The 19,382-nt window shown below is 35.5% G+C and overlaps 1 protein-coding gene across 4 annotated transcripts; it reads left to right on the top strand.

The window, feature by feature from the left end:
• The first annotated feature begins 1,087 nt into the window (after positions 1 to 1,087).
• On the top strand, positions 1,088 to 14,335 carry LOC130807536 (AMSH-like ubiquitin thioesterase 2). 4 transcript variants are annotated; one of them, XM_057672785.1, is made up of 8 exons: positions 1,088 to 1,466; positions 9,937 to 10,088; positions 10,254 to 10,343; positions 11,973 to 12,035; positions 12,124 to 12,198; positions 12,705 to 12,767; positions 13,229 to 13,281; positions 13,946 to 14,335. In XM_057672785.1, the coding sequence occupies exons 2-8, from the start codon at positions 9,942 to 9,944 to the stop codon at positions 14,118 to 14,120; spliced, it is 666 nt and encodes a 221-aa protein (XP_057528768.1). In that variant the 5' UTR covers positions 1,088 to 1,466; positions 9,937 to 9,941; the 3' UTR covers positions 14,121 to 14,335. The 4 variants fall into 4 exon arrangements, with proteins under 4 accessions (XP_057528768.1, XP_057528769.1, XP_057528770.1 ...); XM_057672786.1 differs by having other exon boundaries at positions 9,926 to 10,088; XM_057672787.1 differs by lacking the exon at positions 12,705 to 12,767.
• The last annotated feature ends 5,047 nt before the right edge of the window (positions 14,336 to 19,382 follow it).

Raw genomic sequence — 19,382 nt, 5'->3', positions numbered from 1 at the left:
TATGCATTGTAAGTGGGTAATTTGTATTTTGCCCTAATTTTTATTTTACCACTTTTAAGTGAATTTTTAGGTTGTTTGGTGTTTGTGTTGCCTCTAGTATTGTTTAGAGAGGATTTTGGTTGTACCCATTAATTTTATTGGTAATTAGTGGAAGAGTTTGGTACCACTTAAGGTCCCGTGGTTTTTTCCATCATTGGGTTTCCACGTAAAATATCGCGTGTCTTTACTTTTCTCATTTTTACTTTATTGTGCTTGAATGTGGGATTATTATTATTTGTTTGATTGAATTGGTTATTTTTGTTCATCTAACAACACAAAGACAAAAAGTGTGTGTTATATTGCCACTTTTCTGAACATTTTACACACCTTAGTGGTAAAAAAAAGCATATCATGTCTCTTATAGAAGTCACCATAACAATAAAAAACAGCTACTCTCTTGAGTCTCTTTGAGAGACGAATCTCAAGCCAACTCATTAAAAGAATAATGCCCATTTACCGTATTCTTAATGCCTACTTACATTATCCTTAATACTTACTTACCGTATCTTTAATGCCTATTTTCAATATCTTAAATATCGACGTACATCATTCTTAATACCTATTTACAATATTTTAAAAAATATATAATGGGCCGGTCCAATTAGAGATAGTCTCTCAAAGAGACCGTCTCTCACAAGAATTTGTAAAAAAAGAATAACTTGTGAATTACAATTTACAGGTTTGGATTTTTGCGAATTACAACCTTATTTATTGAGAATTACACCTAACAAATTATCAAAATCTACAACGTTTAGGCTAACTCGTAGAATTTCGATCACTTAATCTGAAATTCTGACCACCAAAATGAAATAAATTCTATAATTTGACCTATAAATTGTAAAATTTAATACTTTAATTACTTTAATTCGTAAAAAATAAATATTAAAGTTTTAAGCTTTAATTCACAAATTATTAACTGAAAAAACAAAAGATGCATTTGCCCATAATAGAAGACATTATTGTGAATGCTCTTATCATACTCCTTTTATTTTGATATCTATAAAATATTAATATTTTTTTTTTCAATATTGTAATTGCATTAACCGACTTCTACTTTTTTGCTTTGAAGTGAACCGACTTCTACTTAGATTGAGTTCAATTGGTCGGATAAAAATGAATATTATTTGCGTATTACCAAATTTACCCAAAATTCTATTGGAACAGGGGAAGGGCGGAAGGCCGATTACTGACGCATTCATTCACCTTCTACTTATCCTTCCCTCCTTTCTCCTTTCTCCTTTCTCTCTCTCTTCCAATTTTACAGATTTTAAACACCCAAATTAACTGATTATTATTTATTGATTATATTTACAAAAATCACCAATTTTTTTTTTTTTTTACTTTCTGTGTTTCTTTTGGTGTAACATGCAGGAATCAGACAGATATCAGGAAAGCTCTGCATCATTTTAATTACTTCCAAGATTAAAGTAAGTAGTTTTTCTAACCCGAATTTCTTTTTCTTTTCCCCTTTTTGTTCTTATTCATCAAGCTTTAATTTTAATCAATTTTGCAATGACCTAATTTTGCTATTAGATGATTTATAAATACCCTGTTCTAGGATTGTTTTGATCATGTTGTTTTTCATAATTTTAGGAATAGTTTCATTAATTTGTTCAATTTCAAGTGTTTCTTTCTGAGTTGTTTGTATTGCGCTTTGATATTTCATTTCATGATGTAAGCAGTGGGCACTCAGCACTTCACCTTTCTTTATCTGTTTTTTTTTTTTTTTTTTTTTTTGCCTTGTTTTCTTTTTGTTGTTCTATGTTTCAATTTATAATGGTTATGATTATGAATTATGATAGAATGATTTATTTGAAGTTTAAAATAATCTCGTTCAATCAAAAATTACTTTTTTTTTGTGAGAAGGATAAGGTTGAATATGTCTGCCCTCCTTGAATAATGTCTTGAATCTTGATGGAAGTCATGTAATGATATTTTGTACACAAACTCTTACGAGAGACGGTCTCTTTGAGAGACCATTTCTAATTGGGTTGGTCCATTATATATTTTTTTAAATATTATAGATAGGCATTAAAAATAAAGTAAGTAGGCATTTAAGATATAATAGGCATTAAGGATACGATAAGTAGGCATTAAGTTTTTATAGACTGGGCTTAGGAGACGTCTCTCAAAGAGACGGTCTATCAAGAGACTAGCTGTATTTTGTAATGGAACGCTATTGTTTATTTTTTCCTTTGGGTTAATGAGGAGCTGCCCATTTCAAACGAGGGGGTCCAAATCAGTTTGCCCATTTTATTTGGTTTTGTTAGCCAAGTGATCATTAGCTTATTAGTGGGTTTGACCAGTTAATAAAGCAGGCTTGATGGATATTAAATGATTGTTTTTGTACTTAATTAGCTGGTAATTGTTAATTGAATTTTCACAATACAGAGTTGAACATTTAATCTTGGCAACAGAAACTTCAGAAAAATTGTCATGTTTTGTGTTGTTTAAGTGGTTATTATATGTTGGACACATGTTCGTCATCGTCATCGTCATCGTCGTCGTCGTCATCATCATCATCATACCTTATCCTGCTCATATACTATTTGCAATTAAATGTTTTCAAGGTGACCCATGTTTGATTTTGTTGTATTGTTGTTGGATTTTGTTACTTAATTGTAAATGTAGTCAGACTTTTAATTTATGAATCAATTTAGTTAAAACCTAACTGTGATCGTAGTTTGAGTCCTACCAAATTCCTTCTCATGCTTGTGTCGAGAAAATCTTGAACCACTTGATCAAATAAATGAGCCGATTTATTTCCTATATGAATGGTTGATCGGGAAAATATAGGTTTTTAATTTAAAAAAAAAAACTAAATTAGATGTCATAATCTTTGCACAAGTAATGAAGGGAAAGGTATAAAGAGGATCATAAACCCAAATGACTCAACAGTCAACACTAAATTACTAGATAGATTAAATAAAGAAATCCAACTAATTCACAGTGATAGTTTTTTATTTTGTATTACCAATGGTGAGTCATCATCATACTAGGTATATATTTCCATGCTAGTAGTTGTTACTTATGTATCTTGATTAGCTAACATTTATCATTGTGTGAGATATGAGAATAGTTTCTTGTTTGGGTTAAATGGTTCTCTTTCTTTTCCCACAACAATTTATGTTGGTACGTAGGGAAGTGTTAGTTAAAATCAGATGTTTTAGGTAACATTATACTAGTTTAGAATAGTCATTTAGCTGGTAATAGTTTTTGGGATATGCTAATTGACTTAGGGTAGCGGACTGTGCTAGAAAAGGGCATATTTCATTTTTTCTACTTGCACACATTGTAACATAACAGAAGCTTATTGCATAATCCTCTTTTGGATTAGAAAGATCTAGAAAATGATATAATTGATCTTTTGAGAAGGTGGTTTTGATACATTAATCTAGCTTCCCAGTTCAGTTTATGTAATTTTCCTTTTGTAGGGAGGGAGGTTATAAGGTCATCCATGCCTTTGCAAAGCTTAGTTTGAAATAAAGGACGTGGATTAACAACATCCCGTACTCCATGATTTGAGTTCTTTGTATGAACATGAAATACTAATGGACAGTTTCCTGTCAAACAAAATGACATTATCTTTCTGACTTTAGTTTTGCATAATGATCAAATGATATGCACATGTTTCGTTAAGTTACTAGACAGTTAATAAATTATCTAAGAAAAAGCAAGACCAAACCAAGTATTGGTTATTATATTTTGGTTAAATTCTTGTACTTCAGGATTTCACTAACCATATAGGAAAATTGATATGCAAATGTTACGTGAAGTTACTAAACAATTATCAATGCTATAGTTTTTCATCCGAATAATTCAGCTCTAAAGAGGTCAAACCTAAGGTCATTTGATTATTTAAAATAGGACCTTTGATTATAAGATTTAAGCTTATGAGACCTGTCTTACGTAGGTTGTCGCTGGGGAGGATGTTTAGATGAACGCAACTGTCATGAGTGAACAACCGGTCCAACCGGTCCTCAAGACTTGCCACAAGAGAAATAAAAAGAGCGGGACAGCTGTCATGTAAATGTTAGTCTGTGGAATTGTTTTGATAAGGTGTCTTAGTGAGTCTTGTGTTGACTCCTATATAAGGCCAACATTGTACATATTCTGATTTGTCAAATAAGAAATAAAAGAAAGGATTGGATTAGGAGCCTTACTGTAGCTCGAATACTGTCTATATTGTGTGGTGTTCGTCTCTTCTTTTCTTAGTTTTCTTGTTTGATTACTCACCTTAGCAAATTGCAGACATTGACAGAAGCAATCTGTCACAAAGGTATCAGAGCATAGTTCGTTCTGTGGGAAGATTTTTTTTTTTTTTTTCAAGAATTCATGGATTCCCTTGAAGAAAGTTTAGCAAAATTGAAGGATGCTATGGCAAGCCAGATGAGGATAGAAGTAGGGGCTGGTGGAGGAACGATTTACCCGTAAGCAAGAGAAAACCGACCAGATCTTGGCCGTTTTATTGGAGGGACAGGGAAAATTGTTCCAGAGAGAAGAGAAGGAGGAGCCGGTATGTCGACGGTGGTCGTCTCAGGACGAAACTGATGGGGAATGGAAGACTTACCGGAATCGAAGGATGAATGAGAGAGAGGCCTTGATTGAGGAGGACGTCAGTGGTGGAGAGCGGTGCAATTGGCGGCTACTGAAATTGGAAATACCCCCTTTTAGTGGGGAAGATCTGGATTCTTGGATACGGAAGGCAGAAAAATATTTTTCCTTTTACCAGTCAAATGAGAGAGAGAAGTTGGAGGCGGCGACGGTGAGTTTCGAGGGGGAAGCCGAGATGTGGTTTGATTGGGAGGAGCAAAATGGCACTATGCGGAATTGGTACAACTTAAAGAAGTTGATTCATGGTCGGTTTTGGCCGTGGGATGAAAGAGAGATGTGAATTTCGGTTGGCCGCGGAGCAAACGGGGACAGTGGCCGATTATTGTCGGGAGTTTGTGACTAGGTTAACACACTTGGGAAGGAAGGAGGAGAGTTTGATGGTGCGAGCTTTCTTGAGAGGGTTGAAGGAGGAGATCAAAACTGAGTTAAAGATGTTGGGCCCATTAATTTGGGTCAAGCAATGTCATGGGCCGAAGAAATTGAGGCAAAGGTGGCGACCCAATCTTGGTTGGGAAGAAGAATTGAACCAGCCCAAAAACCTTACCCATTTAATAACCGAAATTACCCAGCTCAACCCTACCCAGTTCAACCTTATAACTGACCCAAAAATTACCCCACCCAAAATTACCCAAAACCCCCCCCACAATAATGCCATAAATAATTCAAGAACCCCTTACCCACAGCCATTTCGAAATAGAGAGTTCAGTGGGAATATGGCAAGTTGCAATAATCCAATCTTCGAGGACCGGATTCGGCGACTTACCGACAAGGAGTTTAGGGAAAAACGGGCGAAAGGTTTATATTTTTAATGCGATGCCAAGTGGTCCGTAAATCATGTTTGTAGTAAGAAGGAATTGAGTGTGCTTATCGGGAGTGTCGAGGATGATGTCAAGGCCGCCAATGAAAATGTTGTGGAAGAAACGAAGGTCGAGGAGGATAATGATTCTATAATTTCGTTAAATTCAGTCGTCGGCATTACCAATCCCAAAACAATGAAAATGTTGGGGCGAATTGGGACGGAGGACTTGATAATGATGATCGATTCGGGAGCAACCAAGAACTTCATTTCCAATAAAGCTGTGCAGAAATTGGGAATTACGTTTGAAGAATGTGAAAGTTATGGGGTAATCTTGGGAAATGGGGATGAGATATTGGGATAAGGAGTTTGTAGGAGGGTGACTTTACACTTGCAGGGATTGTTGATAGAGCAAGATTTCTTATCTTTAGAGTTGGGAAATTCCGATGTGATCCTTGGGGTGCAATGGTTGGAGACTTTGGGCCTGATGACTTCAAATTGGAAGACGTAGACTATGCAATTTTTGTGGGAAGGAAGATCGGTGTTGTTGGTAGGCGATCCTTCGTTGAAACGACGCGAATTTGCTTGAAGGCGATGATCAGGGAATTACGAATGGAAGGAGGAGGAACCTTTGTTGAGTATAATGGTATAGAGAATTGTTTGAAAGAGGTTCCTATTCCGGCTGAATTGATGGGTTTGTTTGAGGAGTATTTCGATGTGTTTCAACCGTTAACAACCCTACCACCCACTCGACAACAAGACCATGCCATGAACTTGAAGGAGGGAACCATCCGATTAATGTATGCCCTTATAGATATCCCCACAGTCAAAAGAATGAGATTGAACGTTTAGTGAAGGATATGTTGAAAGCCGGCTTGATACAACCATCCATAAGTCCATTCTCAAGCCCCATTATCTTGGTTAAGAAGAAGGATGGGTCTTGGAGGTTTTGTGTCGATTATAGAGCATTAAATAAAGTTACGGTGGCGGACAAGTATCCCATTCCGATGATAGATGAATTGTTAGATGAGTTACATGGTGTACGGATCTTTACTAAGCTCGATCTTAAGTCGGGCTATCATCAAATCCGAATGCGGCAACAAGATATACAAAAGACCGCGTTTAGGACTCATGAAGGGCATTATGAGTTCTTAGTCATGCCTTTCGGATTAACAAATGGTCCATCTACGTTCCAATCTTTAATGAATGAAATATTTCGACCCTATTTACGGAAGTTCGTCTTAGTATTTTTTGATGATATATTGATGTATAGTAGAGACGAAGACGTGCATAAGCACCATGTCGAACTAGTGCTCCGGTGTTTGTGGGAAAATGCTATGGTGGTGAATGGTGGAAAATGTGAATTTAGTGTTAGACGAGTGGCTTATTTGGGACATATCATATCCGAGAAAGGGGTAGCGGTGGATGATGAGAAGGTAGAAGCTATGTTAGATTGGCCGACGCCTAAAAATTTGAAGGAATTGCGTGGGTTTCTTGGACTTATGGGATATTATCGGCGTTTCGTGTAAGGGTATGCTAATAAGGCTAAAGCTCTCACTCGGTTACTTCAATAAGACGCGTTTTCTTGGGATTAGGAGGTTGAAAAGTGTTCATTGGGTTAAAGCTATCAATGACTCAAGTTCCGGTTTTGGCTATGCCGAATTTTCAAGCATTGTTTGTGGTTGAAACGGATGCGTGTAATTCATGGGCTAGGGGCTGTCCTCTTGCAGGAAAAGCATCCTATTGCTTTCTTTAGCAAGACTTTAGGTGTACGAGCTAGTGGGAAGTCGATATATGAAAAAGAACTTATGGCCATTGTGTTTGCGGTCTTGAAATGGAAACACTATTTGATGGGAAGGAAATTCTTGGTGCGTACCAATCAACAAAGTCTGAAACATTTGTTGGAGCAACGGGAAATTAATGGAGACTATCAAAAGTGGATGATGAAGTTAATGGCCTTTGATTTTGTGATAGAATACAATCCGAGGAAGAGTAATAAGGTGGCCGTTGCTTTATCCCGTATTCCGCATCCGGTACTTGAGTTGGGGTTGTTGCTTAGTTCCGATGGGATCGAATGGCAATTGCTACAAGAAGTTAAGAAGGATGCCATGTTGGTTTCGATACGGCAGGGCTTGGTGAAGGGAGATCCGAATCCTTTGGGTTTCACCTTAGAGAATAATATCTTGTTTTTTCGGGGCCGTTATGTGTTGGCTAAATCCTCACCTTTCATTCCTGTGCTTTTATGAGAATATTATGACTCGCCATTGGGTGGTCACTCAGGGGAATTGAAAACATATTTAAGATTAGCAAGCGAGTGGTATTGGGAGGGTATGCGGTGACAAGTGATGCAATATGTGTGGGCATGTCAAGTGTGTCAACAAACCAAAGCCTCCTATCAAAAACCGGCGGGCTTGTTACAAAATCTACCTATACCCACGCAAGTTTGGGAGCACGTGACGATGGATTTCATTGAAGGGTTACCTAGATCGGAAGGGGTAGATACTATCTTGGTTGTGGTGGATCGACTTACAAAATATGGGCATTTCTTGACACTACGGCATCCATTTACGGCCTTGAAAGTAGCTGAATTGTTTGTTAAGGAAGTGGTTCGGCTCCATGGATTTCCAACTTCAATTGTCTCGGATCGGGACAAGTTTTATGAGTATCTTTTGGCGTGAGCTTTTTAGACTCCAACAAACTCGTTTGTTATGAAGCACTATCTTTCATCCCCAAACCGATGGTCAATCGGAAATCGTTAACAAAGTCGTGGAGACATACCTTCGCTGTTTTGTTAATGGACAGCCAAAGAAGTGGGCGCGATGGATTCATTGGGCTGAATTTAGTTACAACACCTCTCCTCACTTGTCGATCAATATGTCTCCCTTTCAAGCTTTGTACGGTCGTGTTCCTCCGCATGTCATGAGGGTCGGACAGCAGCAAACCCCTGTGGAATCCTTGGACCAACTGTTACAGGAGTGGGACATTATGTTAGATGAATTGAAGTTTAATATGATGAAAGCACAAGTAAGAATGAAGCAACAAGCTGATAAGAAGTGCCGGAAGATCGAATTGCAGGTTGGGGACTTTGTGTACCTCAAATTGCAACCTTATAAGCAGCGTTCATTAGCTCAACGTGCCAATCAGAAGCTGAGTATGCGCTATTATGGGCCCTACAAGATCATTCAACGAGTGGGAACAGTTGCATATAAACTTGAGTTGCCTCGTGATTTTCGTATCCATCCGGTGTTTCATGTCTCACAATTAAAAGCGGCCACAGGAGCTACTGCGTCTTTGACTGCAGTCCCACCACTCACCGAGGAATTTGAAATGGCAGCCCAGCCTCTAGATGTCATAGAAGTGTGCCTTTCGCCTTCCGGAGCAAAGGAGATTTTGGTTCTTTGGGAGGGGCTGGATCCTAGTGATGCTACATGGGAAGATAGCTCTTAAGTTCTTTGCCGCCTATCCTATCTCTCACCTTGAGGACAAGGTGCATGTTTTGGCAGGGGTATTGTCATGAGTGAATAACCGGTCCAACCAGTCCTCAAGACTTACCACAGGAGAAATAAAAGAGTGGGATAGCTGTCATGTAAATGTTAGTCTTTGGAATTGTTTTGATAAGGTGTCTTAGTGAGTCTTGTGTTGACTCCTATATAAAACCAACATTGTACATATTCTGATATGTCAAATAAGAAATAAAAGAAAGGATTGGATTAGGAGCCTTACAGTAGCTCGAATACTGTCTATATCATGTGGTGTTTGTCTCTTCTTTTCTTAGTTTTCTTGTTTGATTACTCACCTTAGCAAATTGCAGACATTGACAGAAGCAATCTGTCACAGCAACCTTACCCTAGCATATAATACACACTTATTTTTGTCATATCCTTGATTCAAATGTCATGATATGCACACTGGTTTTTGTAACAAACATTCTCATGTATGTTGCCTTGACCAAAATGTTACATTACTTTAGTCACAGTTCTTTGATATGCTATGTGAAAGTTTCCTGTCAAGCAAAACTGATTCGTTTTGCGTTTAGCTCTAAACATGCTGTTTTCTGTAATTTTTAGTTAGATTTACTTTTGGCTTGTTTCATTTTATTAACTTCTTACGAATCTATCCTGAAGGATCTCAATGGATGATCAGGAGGTAACAGTTTTATGCTCTCTGAGAAGTGACAACAATTATACCTGAGAAAAAAAAAATTAATATCAATATTTCTAGCAGATGATCACAGTTTACCTTACGAATGCTGTATTAGTTGCTTTTCGATAAATATATTAAAAAATAAAGGAGATTTGGCATTGGTTTTCTCCCTCATATGAGTAGTTTATGTTAGAAAGCATTATTCTCCATGGAAACTATTTGCCTTAGATGAAATGGTTGATTTTGGACTACTTATATCGTGAGAAATTTTTCTTTCAATATCCGAAGGGTATATTTTGTTATCTGAAAAAAAAATCATTCACTTGTTATAAGACATTTTGCAGGTTTTATGAGTATGGTCACTCATTATCCTTCTGCTGCAATCTCCTGCACAGAGGTTGCTCCAAATGCTGCCGAAGTTTCACAAGTAACAACTGGGGATACACGTTATGCTTATTCTGACACTGCAATGCACGTTCTTAAAAATATTCATATTGTAAGTGACCAAATGTTGTTCTCTGGTTTTATGTTCAAAACAGAACTATTTTGTGCAAATTACTATATATGGATGCTTGCAGCCACACTTTCTGTTACTCATTACCTATTTGATGTCAACAGCTAAGGCTGCATTTGTAATGTTATGTTTCTTTTTTCTCATCAGTCGGCTCAATTGATGGAAGATTTTCTTCAACTTGCGTGTAACAACACCGAAAAGGATCTTGAGACATGTGGGGTTCTTGGTGCTTCTCTCGTGAGAGCCTTCCCTTTTTCTTTTCTACTGCCTAATCGTAGTTGATTTCTTTACTTCCAGCAGCTCTATGTTTCATTGCTATGCGTTGACTTTACAGTACCGTAATAATGTTTGGAATAATCTGTTACAGATATTAGGAAAATATTCAAATATGATCATCTTCATTTTCTATCAATCTTTAATAATTGACATAACAAAAAGCTGATGAAATGTAGAAGGTAGTAAGTTTATTGGAATTTGGAAGTAAATGCAAAAATGCCGAAATCTAGGATAAGAAAACAAATAAGAGGTAAGGGTAACATAAAGTGTTATTGTTACAGTGTTTGGTATAACTAAGAAAAGTAAGCGATTATTTCCATTTCATCTTGTTGTTGTTTGGTGTGCGTAGCACAATACTACAGTAAGTATAAGAAAAGTGATGAATGAAAACAACAGAAACTGAAAGAATAAATTTAACAAAATTTTAAATACCTAGGGCGCATGGTTTATACATGAAAATCTCTATTTCATTTTAGAGCTGGTTTGAGTAACATAAAAATGGAAATTGTTTCCAATGAATTTTGAAAGGTAACAAAGTAACGGTTTAGGATGCACCTCGGTAATGGATTGCATTTCCTAGATCTTATACCAAACAATGTGAAACAGATTCCCTTACTTTAATCCGTTTCCAAGAGCTAATATTTTCATACCAAACACCCCCGTAGAGATTTCTGATTCTAAAGTGATTTCAGAAGCTCTTACAAACACTGATCCACTCTGATATTTTCTTCATAGAATTTGGTTACTTTATTTTCTTTCTTTTAATTTTAACTGCTTGCTTTCTCTATGCAAGTGCTTTTTTTTCTCTTGTTCACTGCTCAATGTTCTGTGCTAGTGCATATAGTCGCGGTGTCCGTCATGGTCTGCGTGCTTCCGCTTTTGGGAAATCCGATATGAATTTCCTCCTTTATGTCTTGCTCTCTCTACACATTTCTTATACTAAATTATTTCGCTTAATTCAGTCGCGAACATTTACTAACCTCTATGCTATACCCAACATGAAAATAAATGAGTCGTGGAGGGATTGTATATTTGTATAGTGTATTTATTAGTGTAAAATTGCTTCTTAATGACTGCTTATTTCATTGGCTCCGCTATGGAGATTAAAATTTCTGTTTTAAGTATGATTCTCCTTCATTTTACTTTGAGTTCCTTTCCATGTGATTTTGTATTTTTAAATAGTATATGCTTTTGTTGTCCTGATCTGTGTGATTCAATACAGTCAATAATCACACAAACACAGCTACTGAAAGTGACTAGTGCTACAAAAGGTCATTCAATCATGAACCAATGTCTCATTTTTTTCTGCTAAATCAAGATAATACTTGCTCATGAATGTCAGCGAGACTCGTGACTCGTTTTCCATAGATGTTGAATGTATAATTCTCTGGCCTGAATTTAAAATGGTTGAAATATTTGGTTTTTTTTTTTTTTTTTTCTAATGTAGATGAAGTATATAAGATTATTTGACATAAATTGTTGACTAATGAAGTATATACTTGTATGTTGGCTATAAAACCAGGCTGTAAACCGTTTCAGATTAGCAGTTTTTTCCTTTGACTAATGCAAGTTCTTTTTACTCTTCATTAGAAAGAGGAGACGTTCTACGCGACAACATTAATAATACCAAAGCAGGAATCGACTTCTAGTTCAGTGAGTCTCTCTGATTATACCATCCTTCTTTGTGTCTTCAGTATGATCATTTGTTAGCTTGTATTAACCCAATCATTATGATTATTAGTGTCAGGCTCTTAAAGAAGAGGAGATTTTTAATATACAGAATGACCGCTCTCTACTTCCTGTTGGATGGATTCATGTATGCTTCTTCTTTCTCATTTCGTTGGTCAATCCCAATTTCTTATTCTATATTTTCCAAGAAATATCATTTTTTCTTGATTATGGTGCATTGAATGAAAAATCCAGCAATTACTAATATAACTTTGCATAAAAAAACAATCTTATGGAATTCTTCTATATACGTGTACGAGTATACTTCCCCCATTTCATTTTGAAGTTACGTTTAGAATATTTCATACAAGGACAAAGAAATTCAAACATGATTTGTCGTGGATATATAAAATTTAAAATAATTACATGTGAGATCTTGTTAGATTATCTCTATATAAAGAATTTCAATATATACTTTTATGATTTTTGCTGAAACATATATATAGATAGTGAGACAAAAAGCAAATGTAACAAACAAAATGAAACGGAGGGAGTAATATCTAGTTCAATCTCTTTTTTTTGACAATATATGTGCAGTCGATTAATTGGAAGGGAAGCAAATTCTCACCAAATTGATCTTTTTCTATTTCACAGACACATCCTTCGCAAAGTTGTTTCATGTCGTCAATAGATCTGCATACACATTTTTCGTATCAGGTAACCAGCTGAGGTACCTCCCTTAAAAAGTTCAAAACTACTTTCTGCTATCCTCCGTTCTTTTACTTAAATATTAAAAGTCTTCTCTACCAAAACATGTGTTTTTCAATCTTCCAAAATGTAATGAAAGTACTGCTGTTATGCGTCAAAGTTATAATGCGTAACTGATCAATGAAATTACGACAACGATTGAGTTTGATTTCTGTTTTACACGAGAACATACTGATATTTGTGTTACGAAGGGAGGTCTTTTTTGGACTATAAAGATAGGAGCTAACAATGACTTATAATGTTATTTGTGCCTATAATCTGTTGTGAATGGGTATAATTGTTGCTATTTGTATTAAGGATCATTAAGCAAATATAACCCTCCATTATCGTGGAATTTCTTTAGATGTACTCTGGCAATGTTAATGTTGATATACCATATTTTTTCATGAGCTATTTTATTTTCTTTGCAGGTAATGGTACCTGAAGCTATCGCCATTGTCGTGGCTCCCACTGATAAGACAAGGTCTGCACTCTGCAGTCTTAACTTGTCATTTCAAGTTCATAGCATGAATTACCTTGATGTTTCATATTAAATGCCATTTGTGTTTTTGTTCTTGTAGCGTTTGGAAACTAATGAATAGTTATTAGTTTACCCGGGTAGTCTTTGGAGCTTATGAAAACAGATCTTGATTATCCTATCACGTTCCTAATTGAGAAACACTCGAGTAGTATCATAATACGACAGTCATAGCTTGCACAAGTATGACATTTCATTCTACTTGGAATGATTAAACGATATGTTCAACCTTTTTCATTTGTTTTCTTCTCCATTCACATCCTGGCCAAAATTATCGTAGTAAACTTCGTTTTATGTGGAAATTGATAGCATCTTTGTTATCACGAAGGCAAGATTACGTATATCCGAAACCCCGTCTAGGTAGGATCCCGAGAACATAGGTTGGAGCCACTTAATGACATTAGAGTAATATTTAATTGTTATCGTAAGGCACTGTCATCGTCTGACCATTTCTTAGTCGTTGTCTGAGTTTTAGAGACAAAAGAGGCAATTATTGAGTCTGTGCAAGGATGACACATTACTTTTCTTTTAGCCCCACTTGTACTAGGTGCAGAAAATAGTTAATACTATGTGGGCAGTAAGTCTAACTATGGTAATTTATGGCCTTCAGGAACTATGGAATATTCCGACTGACGGATCCTAGTGGAATGAATGTTCTTAAGGAATGTGAAGAGAAGGGGTTTCACCCTCACCGGGATCCCAACGATGGGAGGCCGTTGTATGAACAATGTTCACATGTTTATATCAACCCAAATCTCAGGTTTGAAATATTCGATCTACGTTGATACTGCTCTGAACTGAACCTGTTTTGCCTTATTTCTACTTTGTGAATATACATATAGAATCATGCAAGAAAAGCTTATGTAAATGTCCATCTTTAAATAGGGAAAAATGTGTTTTTTTGTTTCATTTGATTTAAGTATTTAAACCTTGTGTAATAAATAGATAAAATGCCCCAAGTGAAATTCTCTTTCTAATAAAATCCAAGTATTTTGCATTCTTTCTTTGAAAAATTATTTGGAAATCGTCGTGTTGTATTAAATTACACGTCTAATTTATCTGAAGTTGCAAAATAGCTTGCACCAATGAAACTCTTCCATTTTGAGTATAAGGTGCATTTTGATTGAGAAAGTCTCTTTAAATAATGTCTTTTAGAAGTATTAGGATAATGTCATCTTGTAGTTGGCCGTATTTTCTTTCCCTCATACTTTACCATATTACTTTTATCTCTTTATTTCTTGGTGTGGTCTTTTAAATATGAATATAATATTAGAGGGTTAGGTCTTGTGATGGCAACCGGCAAGTACTATATTTTTATGTGAGATCTGAGTTTGTTTCTCATTACCCTTCTCTCCAGATTCATGAATATTAAAATAAAATATATGGATGGAAATTGTTAAAAGTCTTGTTATTTTTGAAAACTAAAATATAACAAATTTGATTAAACGAGCTTAAAAGGCGAATTTTTTCTATCCCTTTAGTTTGCAAACGAATATAACATTTCCTCTCACAACATGTCGATTTTAATTTTAAAACTTAAATGGGATAGAGGATCATATAACAAAATCAAAAGACATACAAGGTAGAGGATAATAGGTTAATCTAATGATCGAAGGGTTTCTTTTTCATCCTTATAATAAGAGTTTGATTTTCACTCATTGTAAAAAGGTATATACCCTTCTTTTTTTTTCATTCTCTTTAAGCATTTTTTTGATCTATACACAAAGAAAAAACAACTAGATGAAATTGAGTGATCACTTGTTGAAGATAATGCATTGATAATGCAATGAAAAAATGCTCGAGGAAAATGTTAGATATGGGGATAATGGGAAAGTAATTTATACTCCCTCCGTTCTATTTATTTTGCAGTATTTTTTATTTTGGTCAGTCTCACTTGATTTATATAATTTCTATTTTTGAACTATGACCCACCACTTTCTTTTAATTTCATCCATACATTTTAATTATCATTTAATTTCAACCATATAATTCGTTTTCTCTCTTTATTTATTATCATTATCTACTTTTTTCTTTAAAAATAACTGCTATCTCTTTCCTTCAAATAAATTATACGGGACAGAGTTTTATGGTGAAGAATGCAGTAGCAGAAGCACTACTGCAAGTGTACAGTAGTTGCATAGCATATGCACTGCTACCTGCTTGTGAACTGTCAGTCTGCTTCTCTGTTTATTTTGGTACCATTCCCCTCTTCTTAAAGCTTGCCTCTAATTATCATAGATACTTAGCACCTACTATTACTAATAAGTTTGGCAATTTTACAAATAGAGTACTGAAAACTCAAAATAATGTTGGTGTTTGTCTGTCCGGTAAATTTAATGGTTTGACAAATTTTTGTTATAAATAAGCTGTTTTTGAATAAGTTGTTTATAATAGCATCTAACAAGTTTAAAATCAAATAACTTAATCAGTTAATAAAATTATTAAGGGTGTTATTAATCATCGCCACTCCTTTTCATTTTATCGCCACCTCCCGCAAAATTACGAATTTGCCCCTGAAGTTTAAAAAATTACAAAATTGTCACTGAACTTAAAACTTAATTAACAAATGTAAATCACACTTAATAACACTATTAACACTTTAATCCCGAAGATTTGTCTATATATATTGAATTCTCAGACGCGTTCTTGTATAAGTACGAATTCATACGTGGTACTATCTCTCTAAAAACTTTCTAAAAGAGTTGTTCGGTTTTAAACAAGCTATTACTTGTAACGGATTAACTAGGGCTAACGAAAGCGATATGAATCGGATCCGGTACGTAAATTTTTCGATTTGAATCGTTGTAATTTTTTATAAAAAAAAAGAAGTCACACAAAATTGATGGACTGAACCATGGTTCAGTCGCACGAAATTGGGCGACTGGACCATGGTTCAGTCGCCCAGTTTTTTGCGATGTAATTTATTTATTTTTTTTATTTACATTATTATTTTTTTATTTGTTATTATTATTATTAATTTTATTTTTCATAATTTTATTGTTATTATTATTATTTTTTTTTTTTAGTATTAGTATTTTTATTAATTTTTGTTATTATTATTATTTATATTTTCATTATTAATGTAATTAATTTATATTATGTTTTTTTCAAATTTGTAGGAGTTTGAAAAACTTCGGAGACAACATAGATTACTCCGGTAGCTTTGTTACGGATAGGGAATTTGTTTCCTTAGATGAATTACATAGTTGGGCCGATGCGATAGCAATAACAATTGGTTTTCAATTTACACGTGCTTATAAAAAAAAAAAAAAGAAGGACGTTCTAAAGTTAATGTGTATTTAAGATGTCACCGCTATCGTAATATTAGGGGTGATTTACATAATTTAGATAATACTGCCCGACCTGGTTCTAAAAGTAGAAGCTGCGAGTGTAAATTTTTGATTGTAGCAAGTAGTCGTAAACCAAGAGAAAGACCTTAGACGGTAAGGGTGTGTCCTAGTGAAAAAGGAAAACATAACCACCCGTTCTTAGTGTACAGAGATGGTCATATAAGAGTGAATAGGATCAATGTAGATATTCTGGAGCACATACGACAGCTAAGTGCAACGGGAATGCAACGACGTTCACCGCACCCAGCCCTAGATGCTATTCCAAGCTGCCGATACAAGTAGGCCAAGGTCACCGCACCCCAGGCGATCTCATCCTGATCGACGTTCACGGCAAATATCGCGTGAGGTCGCATGCCGGTCCTGGTCTTATCAGCCAGCAAGGTAGAGCCGACGATAACCATGTAGTAGGCTGTCGACTGGGTATCAATGGCCTGGGACCTATGACATAGTTGCATCAGTTCAGCAACGTTCACGCAGCTGCTAGTGAATGCACCTCTACGCCGTAGCTCAGACATAGGCTCCCCGAACAGATTGGTGATACCAACCTGCCACTCCGCCTCAGAAGGCTCAGCCGGCAGAGAGCCTTCAATAGCAATGCCCAGTATGCGTTGCACGTCGTGCAACATAATATTCATTTCCCCCCATGGCATCTGGAAGGTGTTCGTGTCCGGCTGCCACCTCTCCACAAACGCCGATATCAAAGCACAGTCGATGTGCTGGTGCATAATGTACGGTAGTCGGCCGAGGGGAGTAGTAGGTAGAACATCGTACAGCTCATCGGTTATATCCCTCAATCCGATGATGGCCTCCAATGGCCCTCTTCCTACTACGGCATTCAAGAACCGGAGGTGTACGCTCGGAGCCGTCGAAAATAAGTTTAGCTATGTGCCCGCCATAGCTAGGGATCAGTCGCGTATCTGTCGGCCCCCCGGGCTGGGGCGATGTGACTAACCAGTCCGTGCCAGCGCACTGTGAACGTCTGCTCTCTCGTGGCGGCTCATTATCGACGAAACTACGTCCTGCGCGCTCAGATGCGGCTGAAGAACTAGGGCCGCCACGTGCGAATCTCCCCTCACGCCCTCGGACAATAGTCCAGTCCATTGGGCGAAACTCAGGAGCTTCGTATTCAACATCATCAGCATCAATATCATCATCACTGGAAACCCCCCAATTACTCTGGATGCTACTAGCCTGGTCCTCAACAGGGGTTCGCACTAGGTCCAGCGCAATCGACCTTTAGGCAATACTGTGGCTAGCAGCCTCTTCCTGCCTAGCCCTCCTAGCTGAACCCGTTACCCCCCTCTCATGAGAGTCCTCTCTGAATAAGGTAGGCCTAGAACTATTACCTCTCAGCAAGTGTCTAAAAAAACTTTTTCCTTTTCCTTGATTACCAGCCATTTACTACAATTTTTTATAATTTAAGTAAATATTAATAATAAATGAACATAATCAAACATTACGTTAAATTAACAACATGGAAAAAAACAATAATTAATTAGCAACAACAAAATTTACCTAATCATTACCAACAAATATAATGTTACAACATATTTATTATTAGGATTATTAATAATATTATTGTAATTAATTTTCTAAATTCACAATAATCATAATAAAAATAACAATATTAACAAAAAAATAACATTAATAATAATCATAACAATAATAACACAAACAATAACAATAATCATAACACTAATAACAAAAACAATAATTAAAAATAAAATCAAAGGAAAATTTAATAACATTAATAATAACAACAACAACAAGATCACCAACAATAATAATAATAAAAATAATATTCAAAAGAACATAAAAAAGTTAATAATAATAATTATAACAAATATATTTAAAATAATAAATTAATAATTAAAACAAAAGTAAAAATTTAATAATAAAAATAATAACAATCGCACCATTAATAACAATAATAATAAAAAAAAATAATAATAGTAATAATAATAATAATAATAATAATAATAATAATAATAATAATAATAATAATTTAATTAAAAAAATAATAATTATTCATAAAAAAAAGGAAAAAAAAAATTGAATCGCACAGATCTGGGCGACCCAAGCCCCGGTTCAGTCACAGGAAAAACCGCGATTGGACACCGGTTCAGTCGCACAATTTTGTGCGACTGAACCGGGGTCCAGTCGCGATTTTTCCTGCGACTGAACCGGGGCTGAGTCGCCCAGATCTGTGCAACTTGTTTTATTTTTTAATAATTTTCAAATAATAAGATTCGAAAAAAAATTATCTCGATTAAATTTTGCGAGTTTTATTTCTTAGTTTTTGCTCCAAAAATTTGCTTTTGTAAATTTGTTTTTTAAGTGTGATAAGAAAATTTTTAGTGAGATTGTGGTATATATAGGAAATTTTAAGTCTAGTGGTAAAATCGTAATTTTTTGAAAATCCAGGGGCAAAATCGTAATTTCATAAGAAGGTAGCGATGAAATGAAAAGGATGGCGATATTTAAAGATTGAAATTATTAACCATTTCAATCAACTATTATCAGTCGTTTATCAAATATTCGTATGCTTTTTCACCTTTGAATCATTTGAAACAAATTTAATTTACTCCTACTCCTTGGTTAGATTATCCACTAGAGAAGTAGATATAGAATAAAAACATTCTATTATTTCACATTATTAGTTATATAGGAGTATTATTTAGACCAAGTTTAAAAAAT

This window comes from Amaranthus tricolor, chromosome 3, assembly GCF_026212465.1.
Source record: "Amaranthus tricolor cultivar Red isolate AtriRed21 chromosome 3, ASM2621246v1, whole genome shotgun sequence".
NCBI classification, from domain to species: Eukaryota; Viridiplantae; Streptophyta; class Magnoliopsida; order Caryophyllales; family Amaranthaceae; genus Amaranthus; species Amaranthus tricolor.
Note: the sequence above shows the minus strand (reverse complement) of the source record. Positions and strands in the feature narration are given on the sequence as shown.

Bases quoted from the DNA above. Each gene is read 5' to 3' on its own strand.
- LOC130807536 (XM_057672784.1), top strand. From the start codon at position 6,310: ATGTTGAAAGCCGGCTTGATACAACCATCCATAAGTCCATTCTCAAGC.